At 44.9% G+C, this 16,533-nt stretch overlaps 1 protein-coding gene across 1 annotated transcript in view; it reads right to left on the bottom strand.

Moving 5' to 3' along the window:
- Positions 1 to 15,051, bottom strand: part of si:dkey-1d7.3 (transmembrane protein 132D) — a 40,842-nt gene extending 25,791 nt beyond the window's left edge. The window contains exons 1-2 of the mRNA XM_061262069.1: positions 15,048 to 15,051; positions 13,390 to 14,272 (exon numbers count right to left, since the gene is read on the bottom strand). Coding sequence (XP_061118053.1) covers positions 13,390 to 14,272; positions 15,048 to 15,051 — 887 coding nt within the window. The remainder of the gene's footprint in view (positions 1 to 13,389; positions 14,273 to 15,047) is intronic.
- Positions 15,052 to 16,533: the final 1,482 nt, after the last annotated feature.

The following is a 16,533-nucleotide window of genomic DNA, read 5'->3' as shown; positions in this document are numbered from 1 at the left end:
AGTACAACCAGATAAACCTCTCTCACCTACACGCACATACACACACACACACACACACACACACACTCCGTACAACCAGATAAACCTCTCACCTACACGCACATACACACGCACACACGCACACACACTCAGTACAACCAGATAAACTTCTCTCACCTACACGCACATACACACGCACACACACTCAGTACAACTAGATAAACCTTTCTCACCTACACGCACATACACACGCACACACACTTCAGTACAACCAGATAAACCTCTCACCGACACGCACATACACACGCACACACACTCAGTACAACCAGATAAACCTCTCTCACCTACATGCACATACACACACACTCATACACACTCAGTACAACCAGATAAACCTCTCTCACCTACACGCGCATATGCGCACATACCCACATACACCGCATGTAGTCAATCTCCATATATTACCTGTAATGTCAATACCAGTAGGTCTATAAAAACAACTCAGATCAGACAGGCTAATTTACTGTAGGACCGAATGTTCAGTCGCCTTGTCCAATCAGACAGCTTTTCACAGGTATTAATCTTTTGCGTGGGATCTTGCTCGGCTCAATTTAATGTGCTTTCAACATGAGGAAATTAAACGTCACAGTAAACGACAAGCCGGCACTGCTCTTACTGAGAGTTAATCACTCAGGGCATCTAATTGATTAGTCAGTGGGAGTACGGCAAATACCAAAAAATAAGCCCGTCTTGACAAGCATTTTAGTCACATATCGACACTTAAAATCTTATTCCTATGACTTTTTTCGCTAAATAAAACAAAATATTGCGAATGAGCTGAGACAGGTTGAATCATTTCAAGATTGAGAAAATCTTGAGAAAATTTCACTAGTGAAGTGACAGTAACTTCAAATAAGCTGATATGTTCTACTTCTGAAATAAAAGCGAGATCTTACGTCTCATTACAAGACTGAAATTGACAGTCGTTTCCTCGGTGAGGGAGCTAGAGCACTTATGCGTCCTGGAGTGCCGCAGTGTCTGCTGGTTTGCTGGTTGCATGCTGGAGGGCCGCAGTGTCTGCTGGTTTGCCGGTTGCATGCTGGAGGGCTGTTCTCAGAAGCCCTGCTTCATTCAAGTTATCAATTGGCTGAGGAGCCCACACACCTTGTTCTTAAGGCCTTCATTGATGGCAGATTGAAAGGAAACCACAAAAACCTGGGAATTCAGCTTAACAGCCCGGAGCTCCACAAAGTGCTTCAGTGCTCATTCTTTCCAGCGTTCCGTAACTCAGTGCAGAGAGACTCCTGCGTGAACCCTCACCTCCAGCAACTCAACCCCCCCCCCACCCCCCCCGCCCCCCGCCAGCATGTCAGCCTCCAGGCGGCGAGACGGACGGACAGCCCCAACGGCTCCGCGGGATAAATCCACACTGTGTGGGAGATAAACCCACTGCATGGGAGATAAACCCACTGCATGGGAGATAAACCCACACTGCGTGGGAGATAAACCCACGGCGTGTGAGATAAACCCACTGCGTGGGAGATAAACCCACAGCGTGAAAGTTAAACCCACTGCGTGGGAGATAAACGCACACTGCGTGAGAGATAAACCCACAGCGTGGGAGATAAACCCACGGCGTGAGAGATAAACCCACGGCATACATGCTAAACGCACTTCAGACAAGCCGCCGATGACAGCAGCCTCCGGGCAACGCTTCACAGAAACACTAAGCAAAGGAAACACAGCACAGGGGTGGCACGAACGGTGTTTCTCAGCTAGTACTCAAATGGAAGAACGTCTTTTCTTCAAACATTTTCCTTCGAAGCCTTTAAAACCGAACGGTCCGGAGCAGGGGACATGCAAGCTGATCATGGATGGATGGATATGCATTGTTTCAGCTTTGCCTGATGGCCAGGCAACATCGGTGCTGAGCGATTGAAGCCTGCACAAAACATTTCAGGATTCTACCTGCCAAAGAAATCTGTGGGTATGTATCACTTGATATCTTGTCCCCACAGAAAGCTGGACTCATAAAGATTCCTTTATCAAGTTTCATTGGCAGAATATATTACTTTTGACTGGGGTCATATATGACCCCAGGGGATTATGTCATCACCTAATCATCACAAAACTCCATATGAAGGCAGAAACCAGAGAAAATGGTATGCATTTATTCAAGTCATGTTGCTTGGAAGGATCAAATATATTACCATTAAGATATCAGTAAAAGTATATTTCTGGGGTCAGGTATGACCTCAGTCAGTCGCTTGAGGGTTAACTGTGCATCACCGAGGTGTGGTTGTTCCTAATTTTTATTAATAATTCTGGTTCCAACTGTATATAGCGCACAGGACAACAAAACTCATGAGTTCAATGTTAAGCTCATGAATTCAAACAATATAGACAAATGGAGACAGGCAGCGGCCAATGATATGCCTCTGCTACCCTCCGCGCACACACTGGAGAGCCATAGTAACTAGATTATCCAATAGCACGCACATTAGCATGCTATGGGCTGACTGAAAAAGATGCTTGCTTACTATTTGTCAGCAGCTGGCAGACTTCAACATGTCTGTTACACAAATCATCATCTACAAATCAATTTCTAGCACCTTGTTTGTAATGACATCTGGAACACATTGCTGGACTGGGGATATGATAATGCAAAGACAACCCCCCGTCCCACCCACATCCCACCCCACACTCGCAGATACATAAACACACACACACACACACACAGATACATACTGGAGTGTAAACACACTGACATACTGTGGATACATAAACACACACACAAACACACACACATGCAGCTACATAAACACACACGTATGCAAGCATTTTCTGTGGACAAAACACAACACATTTGCTGTAGACAGAGCAGCCAGTTTTCCAGTGAAGGACACAGTAGCATACATTGTATGAAGCAGAGGCAATAACACACTGTGATTACTATATTGAGGTCAGTAATAATACATTGTGCAGTATTTTCACAAAAGAAACATTCTGCAAAATCCTACATACCCATTATAACAAGACCTTTTGTACTGTATTTCTATATTTTCTATTAGGGCACGGTGAAGGTAGAACTGGTTATTAAGTATCACATGGTATTTTTACTGAGGGATGTTTATAACTATTCTACAGTGAGTGGCCTGGAATTATAAGGTCCTAACTGTGTTCTGAGTGGTTTTGAGATATTCATATCAAAGATAGCAAAGTGAATGGGCTCCAAGCAGATACAACCCTGATACAAAAAATGTAGCATATTTTCATACTTTTAAACAGTATTTTTGTATAAAACTGCCTTATAAGCTGTGGCACAATTTATGATACTGTAAAACCCCACGTTAACCCAACAACGGAATTTAGCGAGGGCCGAAGGTATCAGCATGCTTGTCCTTCTGGTGTTGCTGAAAGAATATTAGTAGGGTTAAATATTAGTGGCCCCTATGCGGAGAGTCTAGATCAGCCAATACAGCCGATACAAAGACAGTAGTACTACTCTGCCTTCCGCTCTTTACTGGTCCGGGCTGACCAAGAATCTCCACAATGGGGCCAATACATTCACCTTCGTTTATCTGACACCATTTAGAATAATAATTTAGATTAGTTATCCACATTTGGTGGATGTCTTATTTATAATTTGGACTTGATCGCTACAGGAATCCTGTACCGTAACGGGCTCCCTGAACAATCCTCAGGAATAGCTTCTTTTGGGTATATCTGTTTACAGCCTAGGGACCCAAGAAGACCAACAAGCTACGGCTGTTCTCAACATGAATGAACTACCACGCGGAGGCGAGGGATTTACCATCAGAGGGGTACGGGTGCTATATGCCGTGATACATTAAGCGTAAATTTACATCCTCCTTAGACCAACTCGAGGGGGTAACCAAGCAGTGAGTGGTCAGTAAGCGAAACCACACAGATCAAGTTTTAACAATTTATTTTACCAGACAGGTTACATACGTAATTACACTCTAGTTCCAAATAAAATATACATAAAAGCATTACAAAGGAAACCAAATTACAGAGTATTAAAGGTCATACCTGGTAATAAAACCTACCCTGTACATAGAAGTTACGTGCACGGTGTGCACGGGAGTCTGATTGCATCCTCCCCGATTGCTTGGTTTGGTCTCCTTAAATCCAAAATCAGGCCTTTGATGTTGACCACTCAAATGGGTCCGCAATGAACCAATGAACCATCTGGCATTTTATAACCATTTGGAATTTGGAGCCAGGCCTCCCCAGGAAATGAGATTTGATCAGGGGGGGATGAGGCACATGGCTTTCACTGGGGCAGAGCTCCACACAGTTTCTCCTTGGTTCCTGGTTGATTATGATGTCCAAGGTTTGCTGTTGCAGAAACGAAACCATTGCACCAGTCGCACTGAAACAATCAGAATAATACCAAACATGAATAGTATCTAAACAGAATTTGTCATGAAAGTATGCTTTATGCATACTTGTCTGGGCCCAACAGGCCGTGCTTCCTGAAACCTTCCTGTGCCGTAAAGGATGTTGCACCCTGATAGGAAGGGGATTTACATGGGGTTCAGGAAGGCAGCTGTTTTGGGAACAATGCATGCGTTTTTCCCCCACAGGCTCCTGCCCGTATGGGTGCTGAGACGATGGGTGCTAACGGTGTATGCTCCTGGGGTTAAATTACTTTACAACACAAACTAATTTTTGTCAAAAATGTCAGTTAAATGTTTCAGCATTTCAATCAACACCAGAGCCATGCCGAGTGCTAAATTGGGCCAAACTGGTTAAACAACAGTACGGTTAAAAGCTTTTTGCAGCATCCTTCAGGACTTCGGTTGGCAAGTTCAACCCAGATAAAAAAAACTGTCCTTTAACGCCATTGATGCCAAGTTGACGTGCGTTCTAGGCAGTGAACATGGTTTGGAGAAAATAGGATAGTGTGGAACTATTGTAAATGAACATTCCATTCAGTTTGCCACCAACACCTTTTTAATACAAATGGACGTGACCTATGTATAACAATGACAGCTAGCTGATTCATTGCTTACCTGTGATTTATTTTTAAAAGTAAGAACTAATTACAGTACATTGATGAAAGTGTATTATAATAGCCCAACTTTTATCAACAGTTTCCCCATCAGCAGCAATTTTTGTTTGCCACACACTACATTTTCAAACTGTTAGCTAGCGTTAGCTAACATTTGTGGCGAACAGAAACAAGTTTGAATATGCTGCTGGACTAGGTAGGATATTTGCCATCTGCAATGCTTGTCTCCTGTGGTGGCGAGAAGTTTTATAACAGCTTGGAGTTAATCACTGGAGGAAACCTGAGCTGTTGGAGGTATATATATGAACAGGAGTATTTCAAAGTGCCAGTGAAGAGCTTTGATTGGTGATGCAACATAATGTGTTATTTCAAATATACATTTTGGTTTTTAGATATTTATTAACAATACTAGTCAGTTATTTAAAGGTTTGTTCACCAAGGGAAGACCTAAATGAGAAGGATTCCTATTACAATACAGGAAATGTAAGCAATGCGCCGAAAACATGAATTTGTTTGGCTTCCTGGTTTCTAGTAGATACCAGACCAGGGAACTATCTCTTCACAATGTTATTAGCAACCAAATGAGAATCTAAAATTTCCCAATGGTGAATTAGTGCTCATGAGTCATTTTTCTCCAGATTGCCACTGCATTTCACTTTTCCTCCTTGAGATCCTGTGGCTCTCTTATCTTCTGTCTAAATCAATTACAGCAACAACAAAAAACTCAGTGGAAATGAAGCTTGTGTGAGGCTAAATGGGTGATCTTTACTCATTAAAGCTTGCAATTTACAACAGAGTCAAATGAAAATCTCTCTGCTCGGTGCTAATTTTGCAGAATAGCATTTCTTTTTTTTATTAAATCTATTCATGATTTATAGACCTTTGCTTCAGACATCAGGACATTTAAGGACACAGAAAAAAAGAATACAGCCGTGGAATCTAATCTGCTTTTGCAAGAGAGGGAGGATTTGAAGGATGATGGGGGTTATTGTAATTTCTCCAGTGCCCATTTCCGTATTTAAGAAAATCCAATAAACAGACACGTTAGCCATGGGGTTGGAAGGATATTAATCTTGCCAGCTCTGGTCTTCCCTAAATCCAAGCCACATGTTTCTTAGCGGGTCGTTGAAAGGGGCCTGTTTCTTTTTTTGCTTAATTCACAAGGGATTGTGTACAAGCACGTACAAGCCCCATCCCCCCATCCCCATCTCAGACATCTCAGAATAATGAAAATTGTAGATTAGAGTGTCGACAGACAGCACAGAGAAAGGGGGAAAGCTCAGATCCAACAATGTTTGGTTTGGTTTGATTACCTTTGGTTTGCTCTGCAGTATGGTTATTGCGCAGTTTCCATTGAAAATGTTGGCGGGTCATTACATTACATTAAATTAATGCTGTTTGGCAGATGCTCTTATCCAGAGCTACGTACAGTCGTATTAGACTAACAAGGAGACAATCCTCCCCTGGAGCAATGCAGGGTTAAGGGCTTTGCTCAAGGGCCCAACAGCTGTGCAAATCTTATTGTGGCTTCACCGGGGATCATAACGGCTTCCTTGACTGTCATTGTCACAAACTCTGGTCCTCATGTTGACAAACGCCAATAACAGACTCCAATGCCAATCATAAGCCTAGAATCAAAACTAGATACTGAACTGAATGTAAATACCCTCAAATTGATGGTGACAGTCTGAACTTTAACCTCATATTCATTATTTCATTTCAAATATAAAGTGCTGGAGCACAGAGCCAAAAGAACAGAAATTGTTCCACCATCCAAAAACTGCAGTGTACTAATAACAAATTAGGCAAGGGGAAAGATGAAACATTGTGAATATTAACCCCAATCTGAAACTAGGCAAAGCTCACAGTCAACTTTGAGGGAGATGACATTTTGAAATGAGAAATGGTTCCAGTGGTTTTGGACTGTTTCTAAATATCTTAATTATGCCTTCTATCTTAGCACCACCTGTTGGGACACAGAAACAAAATGGTTTGTTCAAAGGCTGTCAGGCTTCAGAACAATAGAACCAGTAGCAAACTCAAAGTGTTTCCAATAAAAGTCTTTATTGGCAGGTTAAACAGGCAAGGATCAGTATATCAGTGTGTGAACTCAGTGTGTCAGAGTGTTCTCAGTGTATCAGTATGTGAACTCAGTGTCTCAGTGTGTTCTCTGTGTATCAGTATGTGAACTCAGTGTGTCAATGTGTTCTCAGTGTATCAGTATGTGAACTCAGTGTCTCAGTGTGTTCTCAGTGTATCAGTATGTGAACTCAGTGTGTCAATGTGTTCTCAGTGTATCAGTATGAGAACACAGTGTGTCAGTGTGTTCTCAGTGTATCAGTGTGTGAACTCAGTGTCTCAGTGTGTTCTCGATGTATCGGTATGTGGACTCAGTGTCTCAGTGTGTTCTCAGTGTATCAGTATGTGAACTCAGTGTGTCAATGTGTTCTCAGTGTACCAGTATGTGAACACAGTGTGTCAGTGTGTTCTCAGTGTATCAGTGTGTGAACTCAGTGTCTCAGTGTGTTCTCGGTGTATCGGTATGTGAACTCAGTGTGTCAATGTGTTCTCAGTGTATCAGTATGTGAACTCAGTGTGTCAATGTGTTCTCAGTGTATCAGTATGTGAACTCAGTGTCTCAGTGTGTTCTCAGTGTATCAGTATGTGAACTCAGTGTGTCAATGTGTTCTCAGTGTATCAGTATGAGAACACAGTGTGCCAGTGTGTTCTCAGTGTATCAGTGTGTGAACTCAGTGTCTCAGTGTGTTCTCGGTGTATCGGTATGTGGACTCAGTGTCTCAGTGTGTTCTCAGTGTATCAGTATGTGAACTCAGTGTGTCAATGTGTTCTCAGTGTACCAGTATGTGAACACAGTGTGTCAGTGTGTTATCAGTGTATCAGTGTGTGAACTCAGTGTCTCAGTGTGTTCACGGTGTATCGGTATGTGAACTCAGTGTGTCAATGTGTTCTCAGTGTATCAGTATGTGAACTCAGTGTGTCAATGTGTTCTCAGTGTATCAGTATGTGAACTCAGTGTCTGAGTGTGTTCTCAGTGTATCAGTATGTGAACTCAGTGTCTCAGTGTGTTCTCGGTGTATCGGTATGTGGACTCAGTGTCTCAATGTGTTCTCAGTGTATCAGTATGTGAACTCAGTGTGTCAATGTGTTCTCAGTGTATCAGTATGTGAACTCAGTGTCTGAGTGTGTTCTCAGTGTATCAGTATGTGAACTCAGTGTCTCAGTGTGTTCTCGGTGTATCGGTATGTGGACTCAGTGTCTCAATGTGTTCTCAGTGTATCAGTATGTGAACTCAGTGTGTCAGTGTGTTCTCAGTGTATCAGTGTGTGAACTCAGTGTGTCAGTGTGTTCTCAGTGTATCAGTGTGTGAACTCAGTGTGTCAATGTGTTCTCAGTGTATCAGTATGTGAACTCAGTGTGTTAGTGTGTTCTCAGTGTATCAGGATTATGACCTCAGTGTTAGTTAGTTCCTCTTTTCTGTAGCGCCTTGAGATTTTATTTGAAATGAAAGGCGCATAATAAATTATATGTATTATTATTATTATTATTATTATTATTATTATTATTATTATTATCTCACTGCATCAGTATAGGATGTCAGTATGTATGTCAGTATGTTAAGTCAATGTGGGACCACAGCCTGCTTTCAGGTGATTCCGGGTCGTTTTCTCAGAGTTGGGAATCCATCGCACCTCGGCCGCCTGTCTCATTCACGTTCACACTTAGTGGTCGGACAATTGAAAGAAAGGTTCTGTGAGGCTGCGAGTTCCGGTCAGACTGTTTACATTCTAGACTGGCTAGTTAGAGCAAGCAATGTCTGGCTATTTCTGGGGGTTGCAAATGCCACAGGAAAATTTATGCTGCTCTCCTATCCTTCTAAAAGAATGTTGTGTGTTATACATTTGTGGTTGCCATATGGCTTTATTATATGACATTTCTTACAGTTCATGGAGGACTTTGTTTCGTTCAACCATGTTGGCAAGACTGGAATAGACTGCAGATCCGACAGCGCATGGAAGCAGGGTCAGTATGTCAGTATATGATCTCAATATGTCAGTATGTCACGTCAGTGCCTGATGCCAGCATGTTGCGCATTGCGTCCACATGCACGCATGGCCAGATGGTGCCATCTGTTGCTTTAGACACACATTAAAGTGCACAGAGCATTTTGTACTGAGGGAAAAAAGAAAAAAGGCAAATAGTGCTGGGAGTTTTCATTGGCTGAACAGGAGGTACATTCAGCTCAAATAGGGAGGAGTTTCCCGTTGCCAGGGAGATTTGTGTTTGTGGAGTGCTGTGAAGTACTCTATAAGCTTAAGTACTGAGGCAGTCCAGTATTATCAGCATAGGTGCCCTTGAAAGCAACAGGATGGAGTTGACCTCTGAGATTTAAAAAAACAAAGCTTCCAAATGTACATATTTTATTTAATATATTTCAATTATACCGAACAGAGCGGTGTGCATTAACCTCAGTTGTGTTAGCAGGACACCTCCATGAATACTATATGATTCTGCTAGCATTACATATCAAAAGCCAGATCACCCATAAATACACACACACACAGCACAAAAGGTCACAGGATTCATATTTTAAGTACATATAACCAGTGTGGGGGAAAGTATTTAGTTTGTGGTTCAGCCACACAACAGCAAAGCCCACCCCAGCCCACCCAGTCCCCAGCTGCCCAAAAATAAATCTCTAGACCTCTAATTTCATTCACAAAGCTTCACTGTAATAAGTTGTATTTAGCGTTTTCACAAACGGACAGATTAGTCTGCATCCTAACTGTAACGTAACTGACTGAACAGAATGTTCCCAGGTAAGGCTAACTGGGCTTAAGGCCAGTTGTGCAGACTAAAAGGGTCCTCTTTTTGCAACAAGTTTTATGTAGTATAGAAGCAAGGCTTTTGATGCAAATGCCCTGGTAATATACACTCAACAAGCACTTTATTAGGTATCTAGTAGACTTATTTAGAGTTATGATGTGGTGTAATAAGGTAAAATGGTTCCTAATAAAGTGCTAGTGAGTGCATGCAGTCACAGTACCTCTCCAGCTTGTTAGCAAATAAATCTTACGATATACAGTACGGTGCAAAAGTCTTCGGTACATGTAAAAAATCCTGAAAGCGAAGATGCTTTGCAAAATAAATTACATTAAAAGTTTCTAAATATTGAAATATATTTTTTTTAATTAAGAGCTGTGTACAGTTAAAAACTAAACAAATCAATGTTTTAACCACCCTCCACCTTCAAAACTGCATCAATTCTTTCAGGTACACTGTCCTGCAGTTTTATAAAAATAAAAAAAGGCTTATTGTACACAGTATTTGAGCTCTGGTGAATTTAATGCCCTGAAGCTCAGTCTGAATGATCAGCCGACCAATACACCTTCATTACAGCATTGGCCCTTTAACTGAAAGCTTTGCTTAACGGTGGCTGAAACATAGTCACACAGTGCATGATCTGGTAAAATAAAGAAAAAAACAACAACAAAACTGGAAACCAAGCCTTGACACATTTATAAATCTTGCTCCCAGAGTTTAAGTGCCTGTCTTACCTTATTAAACGTACACAATTTCATTTACTGTGCACTAACAGTGATAAACATGAAGCTATTGAGTTTTCATTAGATACAATTTATGTGTTTTCCAGAGAGCTGTGAGATTGTGGAAATACGGAAGTGCACGGCTGTACAAACACTGAGTTTATTTTCGGCCATTACTGCTGGAGACACAGAGTAACTGTGTGTCTTAATGTGCTGAAAACAGGCGCGAGAGCACTGAAGTGGCAATTTGAATTAATGGTGAGTATTAATTAATGATTAAAGCCAGACAAAAATATGTTCTTCTTCCACATATCCAAACAAAATATGACATTAGAAACCCAAGTCATGCAACATGAGATATGGGACAAAGATTAACCGGAACCACATACACACACACTGGCTGTGTCTGTGCGTGTGTGTGTGTGTGTGTGTGTGTGTGTGTGTGTGTGCGCATGTGTTCTGTGCCAGGTTGAGCTGATCATAAGCTGGTCTAGCGGGGTAGGAGCTGGTCAACCAGCATGGCCAAGTTGGTCATAAGGCTGGTCTAGCTTGGTTGTGCTGGTAGCTAGTTTGAGCTTCAAAACATAGCTTGAGCTGGTCTGAACTGGTCAACCAGCTAAACCATGTTGAGCTGGGAGCTGGTCTGAACTGGTCAACCAGCTGAACCATGTCGAACTGGGAGCTGGCCTGAACTGATCAACCAGCTACCAACTGTTTCAAAACATAGCTTAAGCTGGTCAAACAAAGTCAAGCTGGGAGCTGGTCTGAACTGGTCAACCAGCTGAACCAGGTTGAGCTGGGAGCTAGTCTGAACTGGTCAACCAGCTGAACCAGGTTGAGCTGGGTGCTAGTCTGAACTGGTTAACCAGCTACCAGCTGTTTCAAAACCTAGATTGAGCTTTTTCTCCAGCAGGGTGTATACACTCAATGTTCTCCTTGTTCGAGGCTTAAAAAGATAAATTACTGAGCCCGACCCTTTTATTTTTATATAGAATTTCAGTCTAAACTGGCTGTTCAGTCATGATTCATAATCTACACGGAAATTGGATAAATAGAGAGGAGCCAGTCAACAGAGCCCAAGTCTTCCCAGTCCTCTGGGAGAGGAACAGAGGCCCTTAGCTTTTTATTAAAAACAAATAAGGACACTGCCCTTATAATTCATATTATTTGATTACCTCCAAACATTTATGGGTTATTTAAATGTAAATAAAAACAATTTTCAATACAGTGAGCATTAAAGTAAAGGAAAATGTACAAACACTGAGTTTATGCTTAAGACTGCTGACTCGCAATAAGCCACTCGCTCTATTTGAAATGAGTAATTTCCCAGCTAGAGTCCTGGATCCCCCAGACATTTAGAAAGATAAACAGTCGGTGTGCAGTGACGAAAGCGGCCTGATTCATCCCGGCAGGAAACGGCCTGGTTTTCATCCGGTAAGTGCATTTTCTGCACCTTATCGATTCACCTTAAATCTGCACGTGCTACTGCATGCAGCTTTTCAGAAGAGTAACTAGGAAAGTTCAGTTTACTATCCCTGCTGCAAAAACCCAGCTATGCCAGCTCAACCAGCTTGAAAAAAAGCTGCTCTAGTTGTGGGTATGAGTTGGTCAACCAGCTAGTGTTGGTAGCTTATTTCAGCTGTTTTAAAACATAGCTTTAGTTGTTCAAATCATGTCGAGTTGGGGGTTGGTCTGAATTGGTCAACTAGCTAAACCATGTTAAGCTGTGAGCTGGTCTGAACTGGTCGAGCTGTTTTTTTTCAGCAGGGAGATGAATGGGATCCGTCACGCATTACTAAATTCGGGCTCCAAATGCATTTTATATTGACTGTAAAACGTCAACAACTTTGTCAGTGAATCCTGGAAGCATTGTGTGATTAGCGCACACTAGGTCAATAGCTGCTAAGGTTTATAAATGTTCGAGGGTAAATCGCCCTGCCTGTGAAATGTCATTGCACTTAACCGTGCTAAGCTCAGCAGAAAGACTCCCTTTCATATCTGAAGCAAAGTGAGTGCTGTGCACTTCGAACCCAAGTAGGGTACAGGAGTGGGACAAAACTGCAACTTTCAGGGAACAGGAAAAAGATGTCCACGCCCTGGATTTTTTGCTCCAATAAGTTCATTTCTGCACCGTTTCAACCAGCAAGGTGCAGCAACAAAGTTATTAGAGCAAATATTCTGTGTGCGGAGGACTGTTCCCCGTTCCCTTTCGACAGCTGAGACGATAAAAGCGGGCGTCTGGCAGCCAGAAGGTTGTTGGTCGGAAGGTTGCCGGATCGATCCCTGGCCCTGGCTGTGTCGAGGTGTCCCTGAGCAAGACACCTAACCCCACAATTACTCCTGACGAGCTGGTCGGTGCCTTGCACGGCAGTAGTGCTTGAGTGTGTGTATGAATGGGTGAATCAGAACCATTAACTCTTTCAGTGCCAAAAGTATTATGGCACTCAAGCGTAACTACCATAAAATTGTGAAACCATATGGAACTCTCTACCTGATACCTTTTCAACTGATCAAAATTACTGTTATACTATTGTTTTCAGCCTCAACCTAACCAAAACCTCTTGGGAGTTGGGTGGAGCCACTTCTTTTTTATTTTATTTATTTATTAGTATTTATCAGGGACAGTGCGCATTCATCAACATTTTCAGTTTTCACATCAATGAAAATGGGCCAGAGTTAGCAAATTAGCTAATTTTGTTTAATCTGCAGTCCCTAACCAGCATGTCTTGACTTCATGTTGAGCTCGGGACTGAAAGGCTTCATCGGAAAGGTGGTTGGGACGGAGGGAGTGAGGACAGGGAGCGTTACCTGAGGGTGAAGCGGGTGAGCGGAGAAGCGCTGCTCACAGAGACGATGAAGGTGGCGGGCTCTGTGTTCTTCACCGCATTGGGTGAGGTCTGCACCACCACCCCGCCCCCCAGCCTGAGGCGGGACAGGGGGGCGGGGCCCGGAGGGACCTTGAGCAGGCGCACGCTGCCGATCCTCTTCCTGGGCGCGGCCGTGGGGGCGTCGCCTGCCTTAGCCCTGCCCTCGGGGGCGTCACCTGCCTTAGCCCCGCCCACCGGGCTGTCCTCAGGAGTGCACCGGCCTCGCGGGCCAATGGGACGGGCCCGGTAGTACAGCTCCAAGACCCCGGCGCCGCCCTCCTTCTGATCCTGCCTCTCGCGGCTGGAGGCCCCGCCCAGGGGGCGGAACCAGGCGGGGGCGGGCTCCAGTTCAGCCAGGCAGAGCCCCGCCCCTCCCGGCAGCGAGCAGCCGCCCCGCGTCTCCTGAGCCCCGGCGACTCCGTACAGCGTCACGCACAGCTCCTCCTCCTCCTCCTGGGCCCCGCCCCTGGCCCCTGGGCCCCGCCTCTCCGCGGCGTAGAACAGCACGCGCACCATGGGCACGGTCGACAGCACGCGCCGCGCCAGCACCAACGGGCGGAGCCTCCGGGCCAGGACCAGCTCCGGGGGAACGGGGGCTTCGGCGCTCAGCGGGCCGTAGCCCACGGAGACGGCGGGATTCGGGCCGGAGCGCAGCAGCACCAGGGCCTGCCTGGGGCTCGGCAGGGTGGAGTTGGGCTGCTCCTCCCCGCCCGCCTCCGTCAGGAAGAGCGACTCGGCGTACAGTACACGGTAGTTCAGCGGCAGGGGCAGCGGAGCAGCGGGGTCACCCTGCGCCCCCTCCCGGGGCTCGACGGAATCCAGCCCTGCACCAATCACGAGGGAGAGAAAATATTACCAAAATGAAATCCAAGAAGGACTAATGGTGCACAGCAGGGGCAGATCCGTTTCAGGACTTTGTGGCAACTTCTGCCCTTAAAGGTACAATAGGTAATTTCAGACTTCTAATGGATAAGAGAGGAATTGCAGCAACAAACACCTTCAAACCACAACACTGTTTATCCCTCCCCCTTCCCTGTAAACGCGCTGACATTGAAACGCCATCGGCTGTGGCAATTAGAACCAATTTTAAACCAATGAGGTTGAATTATTTTACAGTTATCCAATGTTTCGGTACGTAGTGTCGGGCCGTCAACTGTATATTTAGAAACCCGAATTTAAGGACTATAAACACAGGCAGAGGGTGAGTCTGTTATGCCGGGGGGAACAGAGGAACCAAAAGCAGACAGTGGTGCAGAAAAATGGCAGGTTTAATTTCAAAATAGGCAAAAAACAGGCCAGGGTCAAAAATCTGGGGGTCAGTCCAAAAAGGCAGAGGTACAAATATTCAACAAGCAAAGAAGAGTCCAGGGAAGCAGGCAGGGGTCAAAACCGGAAATTCTGAAAAAACAAGGGCAAGGACTTGGGAACAAGGAGGCTAGAACCGGGGGAAGGAATACAGGGCTTGGGACTCAAAAGACAGGACAAGACGAACTAGCAGTGTGCAATTGAAAAGGACAGGTATAAATACACAGGGGAATGAGACAAACTAGGCGGGGCATGGGAGTGAGGGCGGTGTAACAAATAAACATCAGGGGAGACACATGAATAGGACAATAGGGAATGGGTTAGGGTTAGGGTTAGGGTTAGGGTTATAGGTAATAGGACAATAACGAGGGGAAAACGTGGACTGGACTCACAAAGACAAAACGGCTCCGGACTAGAGAGCAGACAATTGCAGAGAATCAGGAGATGCAGAGATACAGAGAGACAGGTGCGGATACTTTGCTGAAACTAAGCAAGTAATCAGTGATAGAATAGGGAGGCAGAGTTACAGAACAGAATTGAAACTGGAGATGCGTTAGTAAATTAGTTAAGTGATTTAAATTACCCAAAACTAGTGAATGTTAGTTCGTTAGTTTGACAAACATATTAGTGTGTTAGTATAATTAGTACTGTACAACTTCTATGTTAGTTGGTATTAGTATATTAGTGCTATGTACAAACATGAAATGGAGAGAAAGCAGGAAGTAAGGAATGTAAGATTGGAAGGACGGTTGAACCCCGCCACTACCGTAAACACCCGAATAGTGGGGCACGCAGACAAGGGAGTGACTGGGCTAGTAAACATTCAGACTCAGACATCACAGGGGAAGACGAGTGCAAAGACTAATGAATATGAACAGAACACCAGACATGAAATATGAAAAATAATAAATTACAAGAATAATGATAATAAACTGTGGTGGCCCGATCAGGAATCGGTACACCACTGGAGTGGAACGGCCCGTGCGCCGGCGCCAAGCACTGGGAAAGATCTTTAACCACGTGTATTTCCCCTGTTCGTATCTAACAGAGCCGCACCGAGGAGAGAGAGCCGGCGGGGAGAATCAGCACCATGGCCAGCGACACGGAGAAAAGACGCATGAGGAATGCGAGCTAGAAATGATTAACATTTCTAATTGGACAGGCGCAGCCGGACTGACTCCAAGGAAGTGCGAGAGGCCGTACAAAAGACGGGGCGCAACCACAGAGCGGGGCTGAAGCAGACCCCTGATGACGAAATTGAGGCCTACCTCGAAACCTTCGAGAGGGCGGCTTACCTGGAGAAATGGCCTCAAGGCACCTGGGGCTCCCTCCTGGCCCCATTCCTCAGCGGGGAGGCCCAGAAGGCTTACCGGGGGCTGCCTCCAGCCGAAGCCCACGACTACCCCACCCTAAAAGCTACCATCTTAGCCCAGTATGGTTACAGCCTCCCCGCCAGGGCACAGCGGTTCCACCAATGGGCCTATGACCCCGCCCTCCCGGCGCGAGGACAGGTGATGAGCCTGGGGAGGCTAACCAAAAGTTGGCTAGTCGAGGGCGACGGGCCGCCCCTGCTCGACCGGGTGGTGTTGGACCGCTGCGTCCGAGCCCTGGCCTCGGACGTCAAGAAATATGTGGCCCAGCAGGGGCCCCGCTCCATCGATGCCCTGGTCAACCTCCTGGAGAACCACCAGGTGGCACAAGAGATGGCCAGGGGGACAAAAACGGAAAGCCCACGAAGAACCCCAATCACTGTCCGACCGGAGCCACAAACCAGGCCACG

This window comes from Conger conger, chromosome 12 (assembly GCF_963514075.1).
Source record: "Conger conger chromosome 12, fConCon1.1, whole genome shotgun sequence".
NCBI lineage: Eukaryota > Metazoa > Chordata > Actinopteri > Anguilliformes > Congridae > Conger > Conger conger.
Note: the sequence above shows the minus strand (reverse complement) of the source record. Positions and strands in the feature narration are given on the sequence as shown.